Source organism: Filobasidium floriforme, assembly GCF_021052385.1.
Source record: "Filobasidium floriforme strain CBS 6241 chromosome Unknown HD553scaffold_5, whole genome shotgun sequence".
Lineage (NCBI taxonomy): Eukaryota > Fungi > Basidiomycota > Tremellomycetes > Filobasidiales > Filobasidiaceae > Filobasidium > Filobasidium floriforme.
The window spans coordinates 784,100-803,623 of NW_025763626.1; the positions used below are offsets into that span (position 1 = coordinate 784,100).

The 19,524-nt window shown below is 52.5% G+C and overlaps 8 protein-coding genes and 1 non-coding gene across 9 annotated transcripts; 3 read left to right on the plus strand and 6 right to left on the minus strand.

The window, feature by feature from the left end:
- The first annotated feature begins 58 nt into the window (after positions 1-58).
- On the plus strand, positions 59-1,258 carry HD553DRAFT_307437 (putative deacetylase LmbE-like domain-containing protein). The gene is made up of 4 exons (XM_046179422.1): positions 59-458; positions 523-622; positions 703-793; positions 864-1,258. The coding sequence occupies exons 1-4, from the start codon at positions 155-157 to the stop codon at positions 1,251-1,253; spliced, it is 885 nt and encodes a 294-aa protein (XP_046038543.1). The 5' UTR covers positions 59-154; the 3' UTR covers positions 1,254-1,258.
- Positions 1,259-3,047, minus strand: HD553DRAFT_307441 (uncharacterized protein). Its single transcript, XM_046179423.1, has 8 exons — positions 2,693-3,047; positions 2,476-2,625; positions 2,293-2,409; positions 2,145-2,223; positions 1,964-2,062; positions 1,802-1,898; positions 1,588-1,729; positions 1,259-1,498 (listed from the first exon to the last, which is right to left on the minus strand). The coding sequence occupies exons 1-8, from the start codon at positions 2,975-2,977 to the stop codon at positions 1,397-1,399; spliced, it is 1,071 nt and encodes a 356-aa protein (XP_046038544.1). The 5' UTR covers positions 2,978-3,047; the 3' UTR covers positions 1,259-1,396.
- Positions 3,048-3,133: 86 nt separating this feature from the next.
- On the plus strand, positions 3,134-5,928 carry HD553DRAFT_307443 (uncharacterized protein). The gene is made up of 11 exons (XM_046179424.1): positions 3,134-3,524; positions 3,588-3,717; positions 3,788-4,040; positions 4,100-4,402; positions 4,460-4,587; positions 4,654-4,826; positions 4,881-5,030; positions 5,088-5,343; positions 5,419-5,534; positions 5,610-5,704; positions 5,766-5,928. Exons 1-11 carry the CDS (start codon positions 3,351-3,353, stop codon positions 5,917-5,919), a joined length of 1,932 nt encoding a protein of 643 aa, XP_046038545.1. The 5' UTR covers positions 3,134-3,350; the 3' UTR covers positions 5,920-5,928.
- HD553DRAFT_307445 (NLI interacting factor-like phosphatase-domain-containing protein) lies at positions 5,929-8,102 on the minus strand. The gene is made up of 4 exons (XM_046179425.1): positions 6,600-8,102; positions 6,423-6,539; positions 6,246-6,360; positions 5,929-6,187 (listed from the first exon to the last, which is right to left on the minus strand). Exons 1-4 carry the CDS (start codon positions 7,890-7,892, stop codon positions 6,057-6,059), a joined length of 1,656 nt encoding a protein of 551 aa, XP_046038546.1. The 5' UTR covers positions 7,893-8,102; the 3' UTR covers positions 5,929-6,056.
- An 82-nt stretch (positions 8,103-8,184) lies between these two features.
- On the minus strand, positions 8,185-8,268 carry HD553DRAFT_t26. The gene has a single exon. It is a non-coding gene; the product is annotated as a tRNA-His (tRNA).
- A 1,751-nt stretch (positions 8,269-10,019) lies between these two features.
- On the minus strand, positions 10,020-11,953 carry HD553DRAFT_307448 (P-loop containing nucleoside triphosphate hydrolase protein). The gene is made up of 9 exons (XM_046179426.1): positions 11,551-11,953; positions 11,441-11,472; positions 11,226-11,306; positions 11,071-11,135; positions 10,879-10,983; positions 10,670-10,793; positions 10,552-10,587; positions 10,408-10,477; positions 10,020-10,332 (listed from the first exon to the last, which is right to left on the minus strand). The coding sequence occupies exons 1-9, from the start codon at positions 11,576-11,578 to the stop codon at positions 10,277-10,279; spliced, it is 597 nt and encodes a 198-aa protein (XP_046038547.1). The 5' UTR covers positions 11,579-11,953; the 3' UTR covers positions 10,020-10,276.
- Positions 11,954-12,410: 457 nt separating this feature from the next.
- Positions 12,411-13,873, minus strand: HD553DRAFT_334270 (uncharacterized protein; the record flags this gene model as incomplete). Its single annotated transcript, XM_046182134.1, has 7 exons — positions 12,411-12,575; positions 12,653-12,761; positions 12,846-12,895; positions 12,967-13,132; positions 13,212-13,524; positions 13,594-13,693; positions 13,774-13,873. 7 exons carry the CDS (start codon positions 13,871-13,873, stop codon positions 12,517-12,519), a joined length of 897 nt encoding a protein of 298 aa, XP_046038548.1. The 3' UTR covers positions 12,411-12,516.
- A 601-nt stretch (positions 13,874-14,474) lies between these two features.
- On the minus strand, positions 14,475-16,891 carry HD553DRAFT_307458 (WD40-repeat-containing domain protein). The gene is made up of 6 exons (XM_046179427.1): positions 16,640-16,891; positions 16,347-16,522; positions 16,187-16,269; positions 15,343-16,110; positions 15,012-15,275; positions 14,475-14,935 (listed from the first exon to the last, which is right to left on the minus strand). Exons 1-6 carry the CDS (start codon positions 16,849-16,851, stop codon positions 14,711-14,713), a joined length of 1,728 nt encoding a protein of 575 aa, XP_046038549.1. The 5' UTR covers positions 16,852-16,891; the 3' UTR covers positions 14,475-14,710.
- A 231-nt stretch (positions 16,892-17,122) lies between these two features.
- On the plus strand, positions 17,123-19,404 carry HD553DRAFT_269331 (peptidyl-diphthamide biosynthesis; the record flags this gene model as incomplete). The annotated part of the gene is made up of 6 exons (XM_046177612.1): positions 17,123-17,523; positions 17,591-17,751; positions 18,111-18,367; positions 18,440-18,863; positions 18,939-19,175; positions 19,247-19,404. 6 exons carry the CDS (start codon positions 17,123-17,125, stop codon positions 19,402-19,404), a joined length of 1,638 nt encoding a protein of 545 aa, XP_046038550.1.
- Between the last annotated feature and the right edge of the window lie 120 nt (positions 19,405-19,524).

Genomic DNA, 19,524 nt, shown 5'->3' on the forward strand with positions numbered 1-19,524 from the left:
CCTGCTGAACGTCTAACTTTCATACATGCATACCGTTTCTTCTGCACCTCAAAATCGAGAAAGACGTCAGTACCCTTCGCGGCTAGGACTGGATATTTCAGACTGAATAGATGCGTTACTCACGGTAAAGGCTTTGTCTGTACGGCTCGTCAACATGCCTGCCTCAAAGGTATCACAGGTCCCGAGCCAACAACATCGCCTCTCACAACAAAAAGCCTCGCCCACACGATCTTCACCATGGCAGATTTTGATCCGACTCGCACTACTGCTGTGCATCGTCTCGGTCATTTCAAAAGTCTCACTGCCGCCATCTGATCTCACACAATGGCTAGGAGTCAGCTCGCCCAATGTCTTGATCCTGACGGCTCATCCGGACGACGAGTGCATGTTCTTCGCTCCTGTCATCCTCGCGCTGGCCGCACAAGGTATCCCGGTCAGAGCGTTGAGTTTGTCTACAGGTGAGTGACTCTTGCCCATCATCTCTTCATCTCTCCCTGATTCGAACCCTCACTTGCCCTTTAGGGAACTCCAGCGGACTAGGCGATATACGTCGAACAGAGCTATTCGAAAGCTATTCGGTGCTAGGGGTAGAACCCCAACTCGTGCAGTCTCTCGAGACCGAGTAAGCGGGATATATGCCGTTCTGATTCTTCTCAAAGAAGTCGATACGTTGGTGCTGACAGTCATTTGTGTGACGAGTAGGCAGCTGCAAGACGGCATGGACCGATATTGGGAGCCAGTACATATCGCAGAAGCTCTACGTCAATACCTCAACATCTCTAATATTAACACCGCAAGTCCACATAATTACCGCAAACAACAAGCTCCCGACATCTGAACCGTCTACGCTGATACTTTTGCAGATCATAACCTTTGATGCCAATGGGATCACGCAACACCCGAACCATATCCCCCTCGCCGCTGGCGTCCGAGCCCTATCGCAATCGTCCCACCCGATCCGACTTGTTCTCCTGGAGACCGTCCCCAAGCACATCAAGTTCACCGGCCCACTCTATCCTCTAGGGTTAAAGACAATACATCTTTTGTCACAAGTCCCATTCTTGGCTGGTAACTGGAATGTCGGTATGGGGAAGGGCTCGACTTTGACGATCACTTCCACCGTCGAAGGCTACAAGCTGGCGCTAGAAGCGATGATGAGGCATAAGAGCCAGTTGGTCTGGTTCAGGTGGTTGTACGTCGGAGCTTCCAAGTACATGTGGTCCAACACTCTAGTGCTCGCAGAGTCGGTATAGATAGAATTTCGTTATTTGGTATACATCGACTGGTGATGGGTCATCATGATGTGGAGATAAACTTGCAATCTCAGAAAAGAGTCGTCAAAAGGGTCGTCAAATTGAAGTAAGTGTTTGAAGTAAGTGTCAGCAGACCTTGAGGTCTAGATGATCTCGTGGACCGTCCGATCCCCAGCTATCTCCTGGCCTCTCTCCTCCTGTCGCGCAAGGTGTCTGTCGACCTTCTTTTGGAATGCATGGTTGGGCTGCATGCGCGAAACGGGATTTCCAGTACGAAACGCGAGCGATATCAGTAGTCGTCGAGCTGCTCTGACGCTTTCGAAGCGGAGCTTACGAAGATATCTGCCAGCTTGAGCATCTGGTTGCAACCCGAGATTGGGCATACGGTAGCCTTGTCGACATCCCTAGCGTTTCCAGGGGCTGACAAGATGTGCTCCTTGATCGCGTAACCTTCATAGGTATGTTTGCATGATCGACTGTTGAGGTAGAACCAAGGAGAAGATGTGTCAGCGACGGAAGTTGGCTGATTCGACCCAAAGCAAGCTGACCTGGTATGAGCGTCTTTGAAATCGACCATCGTGAGAGGACATTTGTAACTCTGGGTCGCCTGTCCCGTCTCGATGTCCGAGTCGTCTTCGTCGTCTCCTGCAGACCAGAGAGCGAACATCAACCTCAAGGATCCACGGGGATATGATAAACCAGATGCTTACCCTTATCGAGGATGTCTGACATCAACGGCTGAGGTCGATCGTGGTTGTTGACGTCCCACGTCGAGCTGCGGAACTCGCAATACAGCTCATCGCTCTTGACTATCGAAGCAGCGGAATATACACAACGATGGGATCGGTATGTGCTCTGCATAAATCGCGGTTCGATAAGTTTATGACTCACACTTGCTCCATTCAGACTGAGCCATATACTTCTCCCGGCGTTGCTCGCATTGCTGTTTATAGTATTCCTTGATATCGTCCTGGAGGATCCGCTTGGCATCAGCCTACCGCTACACGAGCACAATAATACAGTCGCGAGACTAACTCACGATCTGCCCATCATCTTTCACCTTCTCTGTGATCGCTTTCAACACAACGTCTTCGATCTTAAGAAGGTTGATATGATCTAGGCTTTTCTTGACCTGGTCGTCGATTCCCTCAAACATCTGATATCAGGGTAGCAGTACCATTTAAGATGCTATATCTGTTGTTGTCGCGTATTCGAGACTGACCATCTGACTTTGCTGCTCTTCTGCTCCGTTCGATCCGCCCTTCTTTGTGACCCGTGCGTCCTCGATAGCGATCCCAACTTCGATGAGGGTCTTGACGTGTAATTCCAAGGTGTCTATAGTCATCTTGATCTGGCTCCTCTGGGCATCGAGCTATCCAGATCGTGCTCAGAATTGTCTTTGGTATTGCCTTGAAAAGCCTCGGAATATTGTAGCTTACAGCTTTGTGTGTATACGAGGAATTGCCGACCGGCTTGTCAGCGAAGGTGGCTATGGTCCAACCATTCAGATCGTCCAACGCTTCTTGTCCGCCGTCCTCATGTTCCCCTTCTTCCTGTTCTTCATGTTCTTCCTCGTTCTCGGCGTCCCTAGCTGCTCTTCGTCTTTTACTCCGCTTAGACTGAGGTTGATCATCATCCTCATCAGAGGATTCTACGACCCGATTCCGTCTGCGGCCATCTTGCGCGGTAGGTTCCTGTGTAGCCTCGGCCAAGAGATCTGCCATTGTCGAAGATTCCCTTCTACCTCAGACGGCCTGTATCAATCTCTGAGCAGTATCAAGCGAGGGACAAAGTGGATGGATGTGTGGTAACAGGAAGAGATGTTGCGAGGTTGAGCAGACTCGCTTTATCAGATACAGCTTGCAGCTTGCTGATCCGAAAAAGTGGAGGTCGATCGTCAGATCGCCCGAGGCGTCTCTCACCTGAGTTGGCCAAAATGTCACAGGGTTCCCTTCATCACCCTTCTCACAAGAGGCCTTACCATTATCGAACATCGATAACTTGGTGACAATCGGAACTGGATATATACGAACGCTGGCCTGCTCGTTACTCGTCGGGAAACAGGTCAGGTCCACGGGCGACGAGACACCACCGAAGATGCACACAGACCTTGCCGAACATAGCGATGAGGACGGACTGAACCCAGAGAAAGTGCTCGTCCTCTTCGCCTCAGAGACCGGAAATGCTCAGGACACCGCAGAACGGGTCGGCAGGGAGATCAGAAGGCGAAGAGGTCGGTGTACGGTACAAAGCATGGAGGACTTTGACATCGTATGTAAACCCGGTTGAGCGTCCGTTGGAATCGATAGGAGCTGACGATCGGTGTTGCTATAGTCCGAACTTCCTCATGTCCCTCTATTGATCCTTATCACTTCGACGCATGGACGAGGTCATCCACCTCCGGCTATGATTCCGTTATGGACTGCACTGCTTCGAAGCGGCCTTCCCGATCATATCCTGGAAGGTTGGTGCAACACGGATCTTCGAAATTCCCGTTTTACCCCGGCTAACCCGTTGTCTGTCATCTCTAACAGATGTCAATTTTGCTCTCTATGGCCTGGGAGACTCTTCATATGAGAAATTCTGCTACGCCGGCAAGATCCTTGCTAGACGGATGCTGAGCCTCGGAGCACGATTGCTAGGCAGTGATGACGAAGATGAGGAGGATAAACCGTCATCTGACGCCATTGTCGAAGAGATGCGTCAAATGGATGTCAACGGTACTGCAGAAGACGAGGAGAAGCAACATGACTGCCTGGCATGGGGAGACGAGAGAGCGCCGGATGGGTGAGCGGCTTGAAAACGCGCAGTTGTGGAGTATGATCGCTAACCCATGTGCTTCTTAGTCTCGAAGAGACCTTCCTACCCTGGTTGGCTCGGACAATGGACATCATCTTGCCCTTCTTACCACCTCCATCCCCGGCTTTCGTTGAATACTCAAGAACAGACCTTCCGCCACCATTATATGCTATCCGGTTCATCGACCAGGAAGCTGAAAGCTCAACTGCGACAGCGCAGCTAGAAGGCGAAGTGGATGCTTTGGAACCCGGTTGGGAATGGGCCACTCTGAAGCGGAACTTCAGGGCAACAGGGGGAAATTGGTGGCAAGATGTGAGGGAGATAGACTTGACATTGGAATCGAAAACAGAGTCAGTTCTGTAATGACAAGAGGACTGGTGTGTTCTATGCTCACCTGCGCTGGTCAGTTATGCACCCGGGTCGATTTGCTCACTGAGGCCGAAAACATCAGCAGAAGAGGTGGACACTTTTCTCAAATTAAACAAGCTCGAGGGTGAAGCAGATCGGCCCATGATCATCGATAACCTGAATCACGGTACGTTCCGCTTGTCTTCTCGTATCGACTGCTTGCCGTTCTCACATCGTGTCGCAAATATCGCAGACCAACCGCTGCCACGCCATCTCCCCCGACAGACAGTCACAACTCTCAGAAGGGTATTGCAGCGTCACCTAGATCTGCGAGCCCCTCCCAGAAAATCCTTCTTTGAATGGCTTCGAAGATTCAGCACAGAAGAACTGGAGGTAGATCGCTTAGACGAATTCATTGCTGATCCAGTAAGTGCCATCAGTATAGGAATCCAGATGCACTATCTGAAGCCCTCGTTACAGGATGAAATCCATGAGTATGCGACTCGATCAAGGAGAAGCGTCCTAGAAACAATGGCAGAGTTTCGAAACACCAAAATACCTCTTAGTCATGTATTGGAAGTCCTAGCACCTCTGCGGCGTAGGCAGTTTTCGATAGCTTCTAGCTCAAAGGTCCGAATTCTCCTGGTAATGAGGTTAAACCCCCTGCTGACTCGCTTGCGTCAACAGGCACATCCTGGAGAAATCCAGCTGCTCGTAGCATTAGTGGATTACAAAACGAATCTGAAAGTCAGAAGACGAGGACTGCTGTCTTCTTGGTTGCGAGACCTGAAGCTGGACTCACGGGTGCCCCTACGGATAGAACCGCCGACTCTTTTCTTGCCAGAAGCACGAAATACGCCGGCAATCCTGGTCGGCCCTGGTACCGGTGTCGCACCGATGCGAGCTTTTGTAGAGGAGCGCATCGCAAATGGCGAGGCAAAAGGTGAGTGGAGATTAAGAAGGAGTAAGCACGAGTCAAGTCTGTCGACACTCAAGTTCATCGCTCCTCCTTCTTCAGAGACCGCTCTGTATTTCGGATGCCGAAGTAAGGACCAGGACATGTATTTTGCTCAGGAGATGGAGACGTGGAGAAAGCATGGCGTACACGTGCGGGTTGCCTGCTCTCGAGATCAGGTCAGTGCAAAAATTGTTTCAAACGGCGATTTCAATCGCGCTTTGAAATGAACAAAACGTCACTTGCTTCTCCAGGAGGAGAAGATCTACGTTCAAACTTTGATCAAAGAGGATGCGGCCCTGATCAAGGATTGGATCGTCAGACGTAAGGGCAACGTGTATATTTCAGGGTGAGCCTCGACCAGTCTCATCGATATTATCACTCGCAATGGCTGATGGCATTTTGATCAGGTCGTCAAATGCCATGCCCAAGGCGGTTAGGAAAGCGATCGCCGAAACGATACAAGATATGCAAGAACTGGGCATCACTTGCTTGGAAGACGCACAGCGCTACGTCGAGGATATGTTCGAAAGCGGCAAGCGAGGCGGGGAAGAAAGTTGGTGACGTGGATGTCCTCGATGCACAATGAGATATCCATCGCCATGCTTTGAAATTCGTATGTCCTAGCTGGACCTATTACAACTTTGGTTGAACTATGCAGGGTCCTCTTGCGTCCTCGTTTCATCCTCCAGGGATTTCGCTCAGAATCCTCGTATACCAAGGACTTTACGGACATCGCTCGTGAAGCGTAGGCTGTCCAGGACAGGCAGCGCATCTAAAAGCGCCTTGTCGTTCGGATCGGATGTCCAGCCTTCGATCGGAAGGGCGTTTGCTATAGGCATATTCGGTATTAGCGTTCGACTCGGTCAGCAAGGTAAGCGGGGACGTACCTTTGTTCCAATTATAGCTGACGGGCGAGTTGTCCATGAAGCATACTCGACTCAGATCCGGTTCGACGAGGGTAAGATCCTTGATATAAGACCCGTTCGGCTGGAGAGAGCAAGACTGAAGCAGCCAGCTACCCGTCAGCACCCGTGGGACGCGAAAACTTCGAAGTCAGGCCTTACATCGCGATAAAGCTTCTTGCCAAACAATCCCCTACCACCATCGAGCCAGTCTATGACAGGGTCCGCATACTCCTGCATCGATGCAGTGAAGATGACTAGGGTGTACCAAGAGGAGACCTGTCAAACACGCAACGGTCAGCTCGAGGTACCGGCCATTCTGATTAGAGATGGACTAACCTTTTTCAAGAAATGATCAACAAACGGCCTCTTGTATACGTGATACAGCGTGCTCCTCCCGCCCAGGACCACTTCAACGGTATGACCTTCGCCTCGTGCTCCGCCGCCACCTCTTCGCTGACTACCAAATAACCCGGAAAGGTTGATCCCGACCAGACCACTTCCTCCTCCCACGCCGCTCGACTGTATGGTCATGGCTCTGGACGTCGAGTGGATCAGAGTTTCGTCCAGATCCAAGATGAGCGTCTTTTGGAGGTGGAAAGGCGTCATCAGGGGAACTCTCGGGATTGAGACGGGCCGGTTGGCGAACGGGGGTGCCGCGATGACTTTCGTCTGAGAGGTGTCCACCTCGCCCTTTCGTCGAGTGGTAAGGAGCGTCGGAGCGAGAGGATTCGGCAAAAGCTTGGTCCGACGTGATGAGGACGTAGATGCATCAATGGGCCCGTCGTCGGCAGGCGTCGGATTCGTCAAGATACTGATGGTGGCCCCTTTCGTGACGCCTTCATACTTTTGCAAGGCAAGCGCATCTCCTCGAGATGAAGACCGCAGCTGGAACGATACTGCGTCGGGTAGTGTTCTCTCCCTCGAGACGCTGGCAGCTCTTTCTTTGGCCTGTACAGGCGGCGGTACGTCGGCAGATTCAGCTTGTTCCAACAGCTCTTCCTCGTTTGCCGGCGCTCTGGTCACTGGGTCCACCCATCCAGACGAGGGGTCCGGGCCTTCGTCCGCGTTCTTGTCGCTCATCTCACTTTCCGATCCCGAGCCTTCCCTGACCTCCTTCTCGGATGCTGCTGCCTTCTCGCCTTCACCTTCTGGCTTGAGAGCCAGCGCAGAGTCTGGTTGCATGTTCCTCACATCCTTGAGGAATCTTTCCGTGTCGCCAAAGACGGTGCTCCAGAGAGACACCCAGAGCGCAAGGACAGCTACATAGGCACCCCCTAACCAGCCCTCCGAGCTGGGCACTCTTCTTCGCTTCTTTCTCCGTTTCTCTCCGTCCGTAGAGGTCGCACCCGTCTTCCGACGTCTCTTGCGTTTCTGGGATCCGTTGGAAGAGCTTGGAGGTGATGGTGTAACCCTCCGCCTCATACGGCCCCTAGCCTGGTTCGCCAGTGACGAATCGGAATCGCCTGTCGGCGCAACGGGTACCGGCTCGGTGACATTGAGGATGCTCTCCGGAATATCGACAGGTTCCCGGAGCCGGATGCTCGTCCTGGTCGGAGTGTTGACATTCGATGGTGGTCGAGAGTTTGATGTCCGAGAGAGATAGGCGTCGAGGGATTTAAGGGCGTTCATGGTGATCCGTGATCACAAAGAGTAGCGATGTCGATGTGTTGCATGAGAGAAGGGCACCTAGCAGTCGGAGGATGGACACGTATGCGTGAAAGCAGCGAGAGCGAGGAAGGGGTCTCTAGAAGCTAGAAGGAGCAGTCCATGGTCGATGATCCGTGCTGCCAATAAACGAGTTGAACATGTTGTCGAAGCGAGCTGTGCTTATCCGAGTTGATGAGGTTGTGGGGAAAGTGTTTGGGGAAAGCCTCGGTAACGGAGTGGGCCGAAATCAATTGCGTAAAAAGGGAAAAAAGAATGTGGCACCCAGAAATCGAATCTGGGTCCTCTCGGAACGCCGGAACGCCACAACGAGAAGTACTAACCACTATACTAGTGCCACTTCAATGTAAGAATTCAATTGACACAATATCATACTATACATCCAGTTAGTAATCCCTTCCTCCATACATGTCGCTTGCTTTCCACTCATGATGAATGGGATCTTTGCGAACCGTTCTGAGTTCGTCGGATACGGCATGTTGCAAGCCCTCCGGCTATGATGACCCGTGTGCATGGGAAATGGGTTACGAAAAAGACCCCACTTTCGATTTCCGGGTTTTGCGCGCATATCCTCGATTATCGATTGATCATGTTCTGAAAGCCAGACTTCGCACCGTCTTTCGTTTACGCCGGAATTTCAGCGATGAGCGATCTATTAGGCTTCTTGAAAGCGGCGTTGCCACAATCCGGAGGGCTATATGAGTGGATGTGACCATTTTGCAAGGCATAAGAGTGCGAAGAGACGATCGACTTGTGCCACCGAACATCGCCTGATTGCGTCAATGCAGAGACGTCTGCTAAGGTCTATGACTTCAGCATAGCAATATAAGGGTCTCCCTCCGCACAAGATGAGACAAGGATGTCAAAGCAGATCCTGGCAGAAACCACTGAATGGCTTGTTGTCTCGCGAATGCGGGTAATTTCATGTAAAGGCCCGGGGTCTATCACTCCTGGTAGACGCCAGTCCTATCAGAGAGAGATGTCGCCTTGAAATGTTACCTCGGCATTTACACACTGCGGGTAAAGAATCACTTGAGTTGCGGGATGACTGGGGAAAATCAAGCCTTTCGTCGATATGTAAGTAAGTCTACGAAAGCTTTGGTGGCGCGCGACCTGGCGCCAAAACAATGCGCTGAAACGACGGCTTTGCATGGCCCGGCGTGTTCCGGTCAGAAATGTACCAGAACATACCAAGCAGAATTCGAGACGCTGTATTACGGTGATAGAATGATGCTCAACCCTGCGGCGGCGAGATCGTACGTCGAGCATGAGAGGCAACACAAAACCACGGAAGGTTTGCATCCCGGATGGTATGTCGGGGCGAAACACTAATCACTACCGGTCCCCTCATCTGGCTGGGATTATCGATTCGTTTAACAAGACTTTCGATGGGTTTACTATGTCCTTGTTATGAAGCAGTCCTGGTAAGAAGGACTGAGGATCGTACCATCAACGATGTCAAGGATCAAGCGAGTCTTCTTGTCAGTGTAGAAAGGGCATTGTGCGTTGAGGGTCAAGCGGTTGAATGGATCGGATCCTGGACAAGCACGAGGGGAGATCAAGGAATCCTACTCTGACATCGCTAGCATTCAGCAGCCGAGCCCGCCCATAATTGCCAAAACAATACTTTGTAGACGAGTCCTGAAACGCAAGCAGCATAGCAGTCCGCTTCATCGCTGGAGGGCATGGTAGAGAGCTTTGACTCGATGGCCTCATCATCACTTACACTGGACACCCCGACATCGTTCACCAAGCATGCTTATAATCCCCTGAATGGTTGGGTAGGATGTGCTTTGCTGCTACATGACGTGAAAGTCACTAACCTTTTCGTTGGCACCCGAATTCTTCTCTGAAGTGCGGTGTCGGACCAATAAGAGCCGTCCCGATCACACTGACCCTACGTATGAGCGTAGCTGGGGAAGCTTGTCGAGGTGCAGCTACAGTCTCTATCACTTGCATATCAGATGACGTACCCGCATGGTTTCACATCTGCTTCCGTGATAGTGAGGGGCGCAGAACCAAGACGTCAAGTGAGACCACCGCGACAGGACTGTAATGTCGCCTCGTTGCCGTCAGACCCGTAGGATATCATAAAAGGGAATCAAACCATCTGCATCAAATATAAGCGGGTCGACAGACCACTCTAAGCGAGTCATAGGACGTCATTACAAAAGCGCGGGCGGAGGATCGTCAAGATGAAACGGGACCACAGTAGGCAGAGCGAGGAGGGGGAAGCATTGGCGCACATAGTTGACCGGGCGCAGCGATTGAGGAAGAGGGGAAGTTGTTCGTCGAACAGACAGAGATAGCATCGTGTATGAGGCTGAGTTCGTTCAAGGATGCAGTGATCACATGGTGACGCATCCCGACTTCTTTGCCTTTGTCGTTCGTCGGTTGGGCGTGACTGGGTATCGCAGTCGACTACCTGGTCAGTACCCCAAACATTATTCATAGCTGTTCCGGAATCGAGGATACTCACGGACGACCCGGATGGCCTCATCAAAGACCGTCTTCAGTCCGAGTTGCGTCAAGGCAGAGCATTCGAGGTACTATTCACAAGGACAGCAACAATACTAGGTCAGATGCTTTTCTATCCATTCCCGAATACGTTATGACAACCTACCTTGGCCGCTTGGATCTGGTTGGCCATGCTGACACCCTGGATGAGCCCATCGAACCTCGAAAGCATTAGCGATCCTGCGGCTTCCGTCACGCTAGCGGACTTCAAACGCTGGCCTCACTTGACTGTACTCAATCGGCTGTTGCTTCCTCTCCCTCATCTTGTCCAAAGTCTGCGGATCTTTCCTCATATCCAGCTTGGTGCCGACGAGGATCTTGGGCGTCTGAGGACAATGGTGCGCGATCCTGCAAAAAAAGCGGATCGTCGTATCAGCTTGACGAAACCCTCTGCATGTCGAGGTGCGTTGCTGCAAGACGGATTCGGACTCACTCGGGCAACCACTTGGTCTTGATGTTTTCAAAGCTCGCTGGACTGACGACCGAGAAGCAGACCAGGAAGATGTCGGTCTGGGGGTAAGAAAGGGGACGCAGTCGGCTACACCAGCGGACATGAACGACATCAGTACAGGTGCAGGTGTCGAGGAACATCGGAGGCGTTTCTGAAAAGGTACGAAGTACTGACTCGTAATCTTCTTGACCGGCGGTATCCCAGAGTCCGAGGTTGACGGTGGTCCCGTCGACCATGACCTATCCTCGTACAAAAGCGAGCCAGCGAGCACACACCGCAATCAGCCTCAAGATCCGACTACCCGAGCGTTGCTGACACCGGGCACCGACCTGGGCAGAGTAGTTGTCGAAGACGGTAGGAACGTATTCTCCGGGGAAAGCGTTGGTGGTATATGATATCAAGAGACAGGTCTACGGTATCGATCGTAAGGTCGCAGCCAGCGCCACCGAGTTGTGGATCGAGAGGAAGAGCGAAGAAGAGAGATACGGAATGAGTAAGTTCGTGATTGCCTGAGTGCAGCGTATTGCTGCAGAGATTGGCTCACCTTGCCAACAGCTCCATCTCCTACGACCACACCTGGATTCTCACAAGATAGATGTACGATCCTATTGATCAGACGGCGTATGGGTTGTACTACTAGACAGCCGTACTTACACTTGATGCTTCGAGGAGGTTGAGCCATCTTTCGTCAAATCGCAGGAACTTGTGTGTGTCTCTTCTAGCTTTGTTCGTTCAACACGGGTGTCAAGCGTTGATTGTCGGAATGTCCGTAAATACGAGGTAACTGAACGCTTATAAAGGAGACTCTTGTGGTCGTAGGTATCGTGCTAAGAACGGTAGGAGGTTGATAAGGTCGATTGAGGATCGGAAAAGGCGAGAGTCGGGGGGCAAGGTCGTCAAAGGGCGTGATGAGATTCAGGATTCGAGGCGGTCGTAAAATGTCCCTCTCAGCGACAAATCAAGTAGCAAGTTGGTGGTCGTAGCTCTAGTCTGTAGTGAATCCGTAAGTATATGTGTGCTATCTGTTTGTATGTGGATGGGAAGATATGATGATTGACATGTGATGGTGACGGATGTGATAGTGCGATGGAATTTGATGAACGAGGAGGTAACTTAACGCAACTGATGGGGAAGGAGAGGAAGAGATCGGGGTCATCAAATCTCCCCGGCACGTCCGGCACGACCGATCCGTCGTGACATTTACCCCAGCTCCGTCTCAAATCATCGATCATACCTAATCATATCCCGAAGCACACCTGATCGCTTCTAGTTCCCACCAGATGCCTATGCTTCATCGTCGCCTGATCGCTCAAGGCCCATACATCGTCCACCATCCATCGCAACCTCGCACCCTCAACGAGTGTCATGACGACGCGGGAGGGAAGGGGAGGGATGATGATCGCCGAAGCTCAGACTCGACGTGAACCACGGCAGCCGTCACGTCACACACACAACACACACAACCACACACACACCACACAAAGTCTATAGGGTTGTTTGGGGGTAGTCAAGGGATTACATAGGTCGTACAGCTGCTGATCCGCAGTCACTAGGATATAGGAAATTGTCCATGGATATCGTATCCGGGAGGTTCGCTCGGCCGAAGTAACTCAAGCTGCCTCAGTTGGGGACACAGGTGGACTGATCTGCCGAGACCGTGTATCCTTCCTCACAAGCATCTAGATATCAGTCAATAGAGTGAAACCGTCAGTTTCCGAGATGCGGCGCAGCATATGAATATCGATCTGCTACTGACCGATCACACATTGACCCGTCGTGCACGACACTCCATAAGCGTCAACTCCAGGGATCGCGAGACAGTTGACCCCATCGCCAGGTACGGAAGCGCATCCACCACACGATTCCTAGCAAGACCGTAAGACAGAACGGGTCAGTCCGACTACCCTTTGTGTATGCTGAATTGCTTCGGGAAGAGGTCTGTAACTCACAAGCTCTTGTGCGGTGTCGATACATTCCCAGCCGACCTTCTTCAAAACAGCTACGAACGGTAACTCATACCATCAGTCTCCACTGTTGTAAGCCAAACCCATCCTCGCTATCTACACTCACCAGCGTTCTCCGCCAGATCGACCCTATAAGGCCACCCCCCAATCGGACAAGCCTTCTCGCTCGGACGGGAACAGAGCGTATCCCTCTTTTCGGCCAATCGACGACGACGAGCTTGGACAACGGATTGGGAGGCGGTAAGTTTGGCGGTGATGCCGATCTCGTCGAGCTGTGATCGCCAGGGCGTCAAGGGGTTGTTTAGAGGTCAGCAAGAGTCGAAGCGGAAATCCAGGAAGTGGGAGGCTTACGAATACGCTTCCGGCATTGTTCTGGCTCTCGAAAGAGAGTTTGACTCCCTGGGCGGCCGAAGCGGGCGCTTGGAAGGTGATCTCGAACGTAGTCACCAGGTTTGTCAAGCCCAGCGAACTACCCTCGCTTATCTGGTTATCATCAATCTTGACTCGAAGGAAGTAGTCGGAGTCGGTGTTGGTGTTGTCGTTGTAAGCGGCGAAGCTTAGGGTATAGTAGCCATTGGGAATCAAGTTGTTGATCTGCTGAGAGAGGATACCGAAGTGAGGGGCGATAGTTCCGTCTTTGACGTGTTTGTAGTCCCAGTGCCATCTGCATGTCACCGTAATGTCCGCCAATTTTAGTGAAGTAATTCGACTTCAAAATCACTTCTCGACTTACCCCAAGACCAAGGGAGGAGAACCGTGAGGCTGCGAGATGTCGGGACCCCAACCGACGACACCTTCCCTATAGGTGTTCACGTCCCAGCCGTATGCATCGGCTGCCCATGGAACGATTGTAGGCGTAAGTGGACGAAAGTAGATTGTCAGACGAGAAAGACGAAGCGATCCCGGAACCCACAGTTGAAAGCTCCGTTCTGTACGATTCCGTTCTTGGAGGTGGTCGCCATAGCGAATCCAGCGGAAGAAAGGGCGGCGACGAAGATAGTAGAGAAACGCATGTTTGTTGTTGTGGTTTCGAAGTCTTTCTTGTTGTTTGGATATGGAGCGTGGAGGTATGGGTATAAGGGTATAGAACCGTTCTATGGGTAAAAGAGTGTGGGTGGTGAAAGAGTGTAGGTGTATAAGACGATCCAGGCGAGGGTTATGGTTGAGTCGAGGTGAATGATGCAGCAGGATATTTTGAGGTCGATTCCCTCGATCCGTAAACGCAACACCTCTTTCTATATAGACATAGGATGTTGAGAACAAGAGAGCAACCTACGAAAAACAAGCATGCCCGTTGTAACACAGCGTCTCGACTTGAAACGCTTCGGACCGGGATTTTATTGTTCGCTCCGCAGGAAAGCGCCACACCGTAAATCAGGTCCGGCGGCCAACCGAGCTCCGGGATGGCGTCTTGCGTGTTTGCCGCAGTATCCTGGCTGTTTCACACTGACAGTCTTGTCATGGAGCTGTGGAGCCGTGCCGAGGTCTGAATGGCTGCAGGCACGTCGTTTCAGGTCGCACAAAAGAGAAAACGAAACTCGACGCGGATCCTTTTGTTTTGTCGACGCGCGTACGCGAGACGTTTCGTCCTCGAAAGACTGGAAAGTTTCTTTTGTTCGTCTCATGGCCGTGTGATCCTGTGAGCAGAAGAGCAGAACCCTCGAAACGCCCCGACCTGTAGCTCTACGTCCTTCGGTACAGACAGCATGGCTCTGTTCGTCTCGGCGCTCTCTCACTGAATGAAGGGCGTTTGACGGGTATGCCTCCACATGTTTTACAATCCAAATCCAAACTCTATCGACGCTCAAACCCCCTCACTCCTTCCCTCCCTTCCCCTTTCATCTTCTGATCTACTCTTCGTCACTGTCCTCATCGTCATCCTCCACGCCGATGATACCCCCATTCGCAACCGGCTTGTCCCTCAACTCTCGCCCCGCAGCCCGAAGCTTAGGCCCAAAGACGGACCTCGCCGAGTTGTTCCCACCGATCTCCCAGATGTTGACCTTGGCAGCAGATCCGGCGGCCGCGAGCGTGAGCGGCGAGTCTGGCGAGAAGCCGACGGTGAAGACCTTGCCCTGTAAAGAAGGAGAACAATAGAAGAGCCTATCAGTTTCAAAGTTCGCTTGTGCCTTGCAACCCGCTCATGCTTACTACACCCAAATCTCGGCTGACAGCCAACGAGACATCCCTCTTGCCGCCGTCCTCCTCGTTGACGTTCCAGATCTTGACCTTTCCATCCATCCCTCCCGTAGCGATACATCCTCTAATATGCGGGTTGATATCCAATGCGGAAGCCGGACCGTCGTGTGCAGAGATGGTATACTTGGGCTGAGGCACGGGTCCGGATCCTTGCTGAGCTTGCGAGGAGAGCGTTCGCGCGTCGTAAGCGAGGATGAGACCGTTCTCCAGCGAGACCTGAAAGAAGAGAAGAAGAGAGATCCATTAGCCTTCCACAAGGATTTCATCGCCTGGCGGAACTCACAAAGAAATCCATCCCGGTCCAAGGATCCCACTTGATGGCCTCAACATCGCTTCCCAACTTGCCCGTACCCAAAGCCTCTTCGCTCGCTCTCGTATCCCAGACCTTGACCGATCTCTCCCCAGCACTCAAGACGACCGTCTTGTTCTCCCCACTCTTGTGCTTGTTCCACTCGACGGCGAGAACCTTTTCGTTGGGGTGAATGTTGTCCCACGACCTGATCGCAGCCTGAGGGGTCGGACGGGAGAGGTCCCAAAGTTTCACCGTCGCGTCCGCCGAAGAGGACAACAACAAATTTCGGTGGAACCCGGACCAAGAGAGCGAGGTCACGCTAGACACGTGGTGCTCAGAGTTGGTCTGGAGAAGCTTCTTCTTCTTCTTGCCTGTCCCCTTGGCTTTCGGGATCGGATCCGTCAAGGACCCAGGAGCGGGACCGAGCATCGCAGTAGGGTAGATCGGGTCCAACATGTCCATGTCCCAGATTTCGATTGTCGGGTCCATCGTACCCACAGCGATATAGTTTCCGAACCCGGAAGGTTCACCCTCGGACGCTCCCTTTCCTGTCGAGCCGTGTGCGGGAAAATCGAGCCATTCGACGCAGAGAGGCCAGCCACCGAGCATGAGATCATGGTGTACGTAGAGGTTGTCGTTAGGTTCGTCGTAGACGTGGTAGTCCAGGGAAGAGAGGTCGGAAGAGGTTCGGGCAGTGATGAGGATAGAGTCGGAAGGGAGGATTTCGAGGGCTTCGCGGTCGACGTTTTGCTCTTCAGGCTGCCGAGGTTGAATGAAGGATTGTGATCAGCAACGAGTAAATCAATAGAGGTAGGAGAAAGCTTCGGGCACTCACATCTTCCTTGAGCGTGATATAAGGGTCGTCATTGATATCCTGATGCACCTTCAATCCTCCGAGATTCGAGAAAGCTCCCATCGCTGATCACAACCCCAGAACAGTCCAGGTCAATCTTCTATGACTGACCATCCTCGTTCCCATGTATCGCCTAGCTCACCTGTCCCTCGACTGACTTCCTCGTCGTAGTTGTCCAAGTTGTAAGCGGACAGGTCGTTGGGGTCAGAAGGTCCCGTAGGCTTGTCCTCGTCGTCCTCGACGTCCATGTCGGCATCAGCGTCAGCACCTTCTTTGCCTTCTTTTGATGAGGTTGAGGATTCGCCCGAGTCAGATTCACTGCAGACATCAAATAGACATGTGCGAAAACATGCATGTCAGATGAGTACACTTTACATCGTCTCACGTCGCCAGCAGACCGGCCCGGTCTTCATAAAGATCACATCACAAACTTACTCGGCCCACTCATCATCATCGCTCCCTGCCGCTTGGTGCTCTCCACCACCGAGTTCCATCCTCTCCATCTCAGCCTTGAGCTTTTCGAGAGCTCCTTCCCCACCCATCTTGCCGACCCGTTCGAGTTCGTTTTCGTCCAGGGTGTAGTTGGTGGGTCGAGCCGAAGCCCGACCTCGTGGTACCCAGATTACCGATGAGATCAGAGTGGACATAGTAGTTGGCTGTTGTATATGGGTAGCGTTAGTGATGGGCAGTTGCGGGTGATTGGAAGCTAGATGTTCAAAGGTGCAAGATGACCTTTGCTCAGAGGCTCGGGATTCAAGGATTTCTGAAATAATTTGCTTCCGCGCAAGTAGCAGCCATGACCTCGAGAAATGTTGGGCCGACCTCTTAGAAATTCTTGCATCTTGCAACTTTCGTTGTATCAACCTCGACGTATCTCCTTTCTACGTCGCCTTAGACATCATAGTCGGTAATATCGACATGCCCGACTTTTCGACCCCGGCCGAGCACGCCTTTGAGGCCCAAGATCTGGACACCGACCCTTCTCAAACCCTCTCGACCTCCACCACGGCACTCTCCCTCTCTTCCCGCTACTCGATCGAATCCACCCTCTCCCATATCCTCGCCAACGATGCCTACCGGGTCATAGCTCTGCAGTTCCCCGATGAGCTGTTGCATGAGAGCGTGCTCGTTTATCGGATGCTGATGAAGGGGTTCAAGGAGGATGAGCGGCGGAGACGGGCAGATGGAGTCGAGGTGGTAGAGAGGCAATGTTACGTCTTGGGGGACAGCACATATGGAAGTTGCTGTCCGGACGTCTTGTCCTCCTTGCATCTACCGGCGGATATATTGATTCATTACGGACATGCATGCTTGACTAGGTGAATCCCGCTTTTCCCCTCGCTTTGAGATTTACAAACTCACCGTTGTCTGCTATATGCAATGCAGGACCGAAGCACTACCAGTCCTCTACGTCTTTCCCAAACGCGAACTAGACGCAAAATCCGCCGCGCAAGAGCTTTTTAGCGCAATAACAGCTGATGCAGACGGAGAGGCGATCGGGGAGAATGTCATTGTACTATGGGACGTCGCTTATGACTGGTTACGAGGTAAGCCACACTTCTGCCCTGCTTATCTGTTAAGTGGCTGTCCTCTCTCGTCTGTAAAGTGTTAACGTCATCTTCTTGTTCAATAGACCAGATTGTTGAAGCCCTGACAAACTGCCCCGTCCGACCAGAAGGGATAAAAAATGTGATCTTCTCACGCATCAACTCTGACCCCTCGTCCACCGCTTCATCGTCATCTTCGCGTCGCCCAACTCAGGCTCAATCGGGCTGTTGTTCTGAATCGGCTGCCGGATCGAGGTCGGGGTCGTGTTGCCAGGACAAACAGTCTAGGGATAACGACAATGGAAAGGGCAAGCAGAAGGCTTGCGATTGTACCGGGACAACGGCAGGGGTGGACGGAGAAGTGCAGCAACCGGGACTTGTCAACCAGGGTGGGATCCAGGTTGACGTGACGGCGCATTCGAAACCGGAATTGGATGCTCAAGCGAGAACAGCGGACAATCCCGAGGAGCCCGAAGAGCACGAACAAGGATCGTTCTCCAGCCTGAGATCGTTTGATTTCCCAGACGGGGTGGGGATGAAGGATTGTACGATATTCTATATCGGGGAAGAGTCTAGGGGAGTCATCAACCTGATGATGGAGAATAGCGGGAACAAGGTGAGAGCTCCGAATCATAGCGCATGCACGGAACAGAGTTCGCTAACAGAATCTCCGACACGTATTGTGCAGGTCTACCAATACGACCCTTCTTCTGGTTCGGCCATCCCGCTGCACACTCGAACGCCTCGACTCTTGCAAAAACGTCTGCTCGCGCTACACCGGATGTACCAGACGACGACAATCGGGATCCTCGTCCACAACGTCGGACTCCGCTCGTCCCACTCGCTCGTCAAAGATCTCCGCAAGCTCATCAGAGAAAAGGGCAGAAAGAGCTATACCATTAGCGTCGGACGTGTTCGACCTGAAAAGCTGGCCAACTTTGAAGCTATCGGAGGATGGGTCTTGGTAGGGTGCAAGGAAGGGGGGTTGATCGATGGGAAAGAGTATTGGAGGCCGATCGTCACGCCACACGAGTTGAGGTTGGCGCTTCAGGGGGAGATGGAGAGTTGGAAACCGGAGGATTGGACGTTGGATTTGGAGTCCGTCTTGCGAGGTGAGTCGAGTCTAGCTCCGCTCGGTCGGAACGTCTGGAACCTTGGCTCATATAACATCACATTCTGTGATATAGATATCAAACGTGATCGCGCCCTCGCAGAAAACGCCGAAGAAGGTTCGGGCGGAGACGTCGATGACGACCGACCGATCTTTTCATTGGCCGATGGGTCTTATCATATGACCAGAAGATACGGTGGCAAGAACGATGAGGAAAAGGCGGACGAGGAAACACCTGCGGGCGAGGGCGCGTTGATCAAACGGCCAGAGGGAGGGGCGTTGATCAAGCGGAGCGAGGCGGGACGAGTCGCAGGTGAGTCTCGACATTGAATTGGCCTGATTGGCATGATGAACATCCACTGACTTGCCTGCGATGCTTCTTAGCGGTCCATCTGGCCGGTCGAGCGTTCAAGGGACTGGACGCGTACGAGGGATACGATGCGAATGGGACGTTGGCGCCTAGCGAACTGGTTGATGGTCGGGTCGGGGTCGCTAGGGGTTACCGGGTTGATACGTTGGGCAAGGAGGGGCAGGGTCATTAGAGCTCGAGGGCTGTTGATGTTTGTAAGGTAGCACGTAGATTGGTAACCCGACGGGATGTGCGGCGATACAGGTGGGGGTCGTCGGGAGCCGAGGATTGCGACCGACGGCACCCTAGCGAG

What these genes read in the sequence shown, in the direction of transcription:
- HD553DRAFT_307448 (XM_046179426.1), bottom strand. Translation starts at nt 11,578, where the DNA reads ATGGCTCAACCTCCTCGAAGCATCAAGT. An exon ending in AAGACCAAGTGGTTGCCCGA is followed by an intron (nt 10,794 to 10,878) that starts GTGAGTCCGAAT and finishes CTTTTTTTGCAG; the next exon opens with GATCGCGCACCATTGTCCTC. An exon ending in AGCCGATTGAGTACAGTCAA is followed by an intron (nt 10,588 to 10,669) that starts GTGAGGCCAGCG and finishes GGGCTCATCCAG; the next exon opens with GGTGTCAGCATGGCCAACCA.
- HD553DRAFT_307441 (XM_046179423.1), bottom strand. Translation starts at nt 2,977, where the DNA reads ATGGCAGATCTCTTGGCCGAGGCTACACAGGAACCTACCGCGCAAGAT. An exon ending in TGAAAGATGATGGGCAGATC is followed by an intron (nt 2,224 to 2,292) that starts GTGAGTTAGTCT and finishes CGGATCCTCCAG; the next exon opens with GACGATATCAAGGAATACTA. An exon ending in GTCAGACATCCTCGATAAGG is followed by an intron (nt 1,899 to 1,963) that starts GTAAGCATCTGG and finishes TCTGGTCTGCAG; the next exon opens with GAGACGACGAAGACGACTCG.
- HD553DRAFT_307437 (XM_046179422.1), top strand. Translation starts at nt 155, where the DNA reads ATGCCTGCCTCAAAGGTATCACAGGTCCCGAGCCAACAACATCGCCTC. An exon ending in AGCGTTGAGTTTGTCTACAG is followed by an intron (nt 459 to 522) that starts GTGAGTGACTCT and finishes CTTGCCCTTTAG; the next exon opens with GGAACTCCAGCGGACTAGGC. An exon ending in GTGCAGTCTCTCGAGACCGA is followed by an intron (nt 623 to 702) that starts GTAAGCGGGATA and finishes TGTGACGAGTAG; the next exon opens with GCAGCTGCAAGACGGCATGG.
- HD553DRAFT_307458 (XM_046179427.1), bottom strand. Translation starts at nt 16,851, where the DNA reads ATGTCCACTCTGATCTCATCGGTAATCTGGGTACCACGAGGTCGGGCT. An exon ending in GATGATGATGAGTGGGCCGA is followed by an intron (nt 16,523 to 16,639) that starts GTAAGTTTGTGA and finishes TGATGTCTGCAG; the next exon opens with TGAATCTGACTCGGGCGAAT. An exon ending in GGACCGGGATGGATTTCTTT is followed by an intron (nt 15,276 to 15,342) that starts GTGAGTTCCGCC and finishes CTCTTCTTTCAG; the next exon opens with GTCTCGCTGGAGAACGGTCT.
- HD553DRAFT_307445 (XM_046179425.1), bottom strand. Translation starts at nt 7,892, where the DNA reads ATGAACGCCCTTAAATCCCTCGACGCCTATCTCTCTCGGACATCAAAC. An exon ending in TTGATCATTTCTTGAAAAAG is followed by an intron (nt 6,540 to 6,599) that starts GTTAGTCCATCT and finishes CGTGTTTGACAG; the next exon opens with GTCTCCTCTTGGTACACCCT. An exon ending in CAGCTATAATTGGAACAAAG is followed by an intron (nt 6,188 to 6,245) that starts GTACGTCCCCGC and finishes ATATGCCTATAG; the next exon opens with CAAACGCCCTTCCGATCGAA.
- HD553DRAFT_307443 (XM_046179424.1), top strand. Translation starts at nt 3,351, where the DNA reads ATGCACACAGACCTTGCCGAACATAGCGATGAGGACGGACTGAACCCA. An exon ending in CATCGATAACCTGAATCACG is followed by an intron (nt 4,588 to 4,653) that starts GTACGTTCCGCT and finishes CAAATATCGCAG; the next exon opens with ACCAACCGCTGCCACGCCAT. An exon ending in CGATAGCTTCTAGCTCAAAG is followed by an intron (nt 5,031 to 5,087) that starts GTCCGAATTCTC and finishes TTGCGTCAACAG; the next exon opens with GCACATCCTGGAGAAATCCA.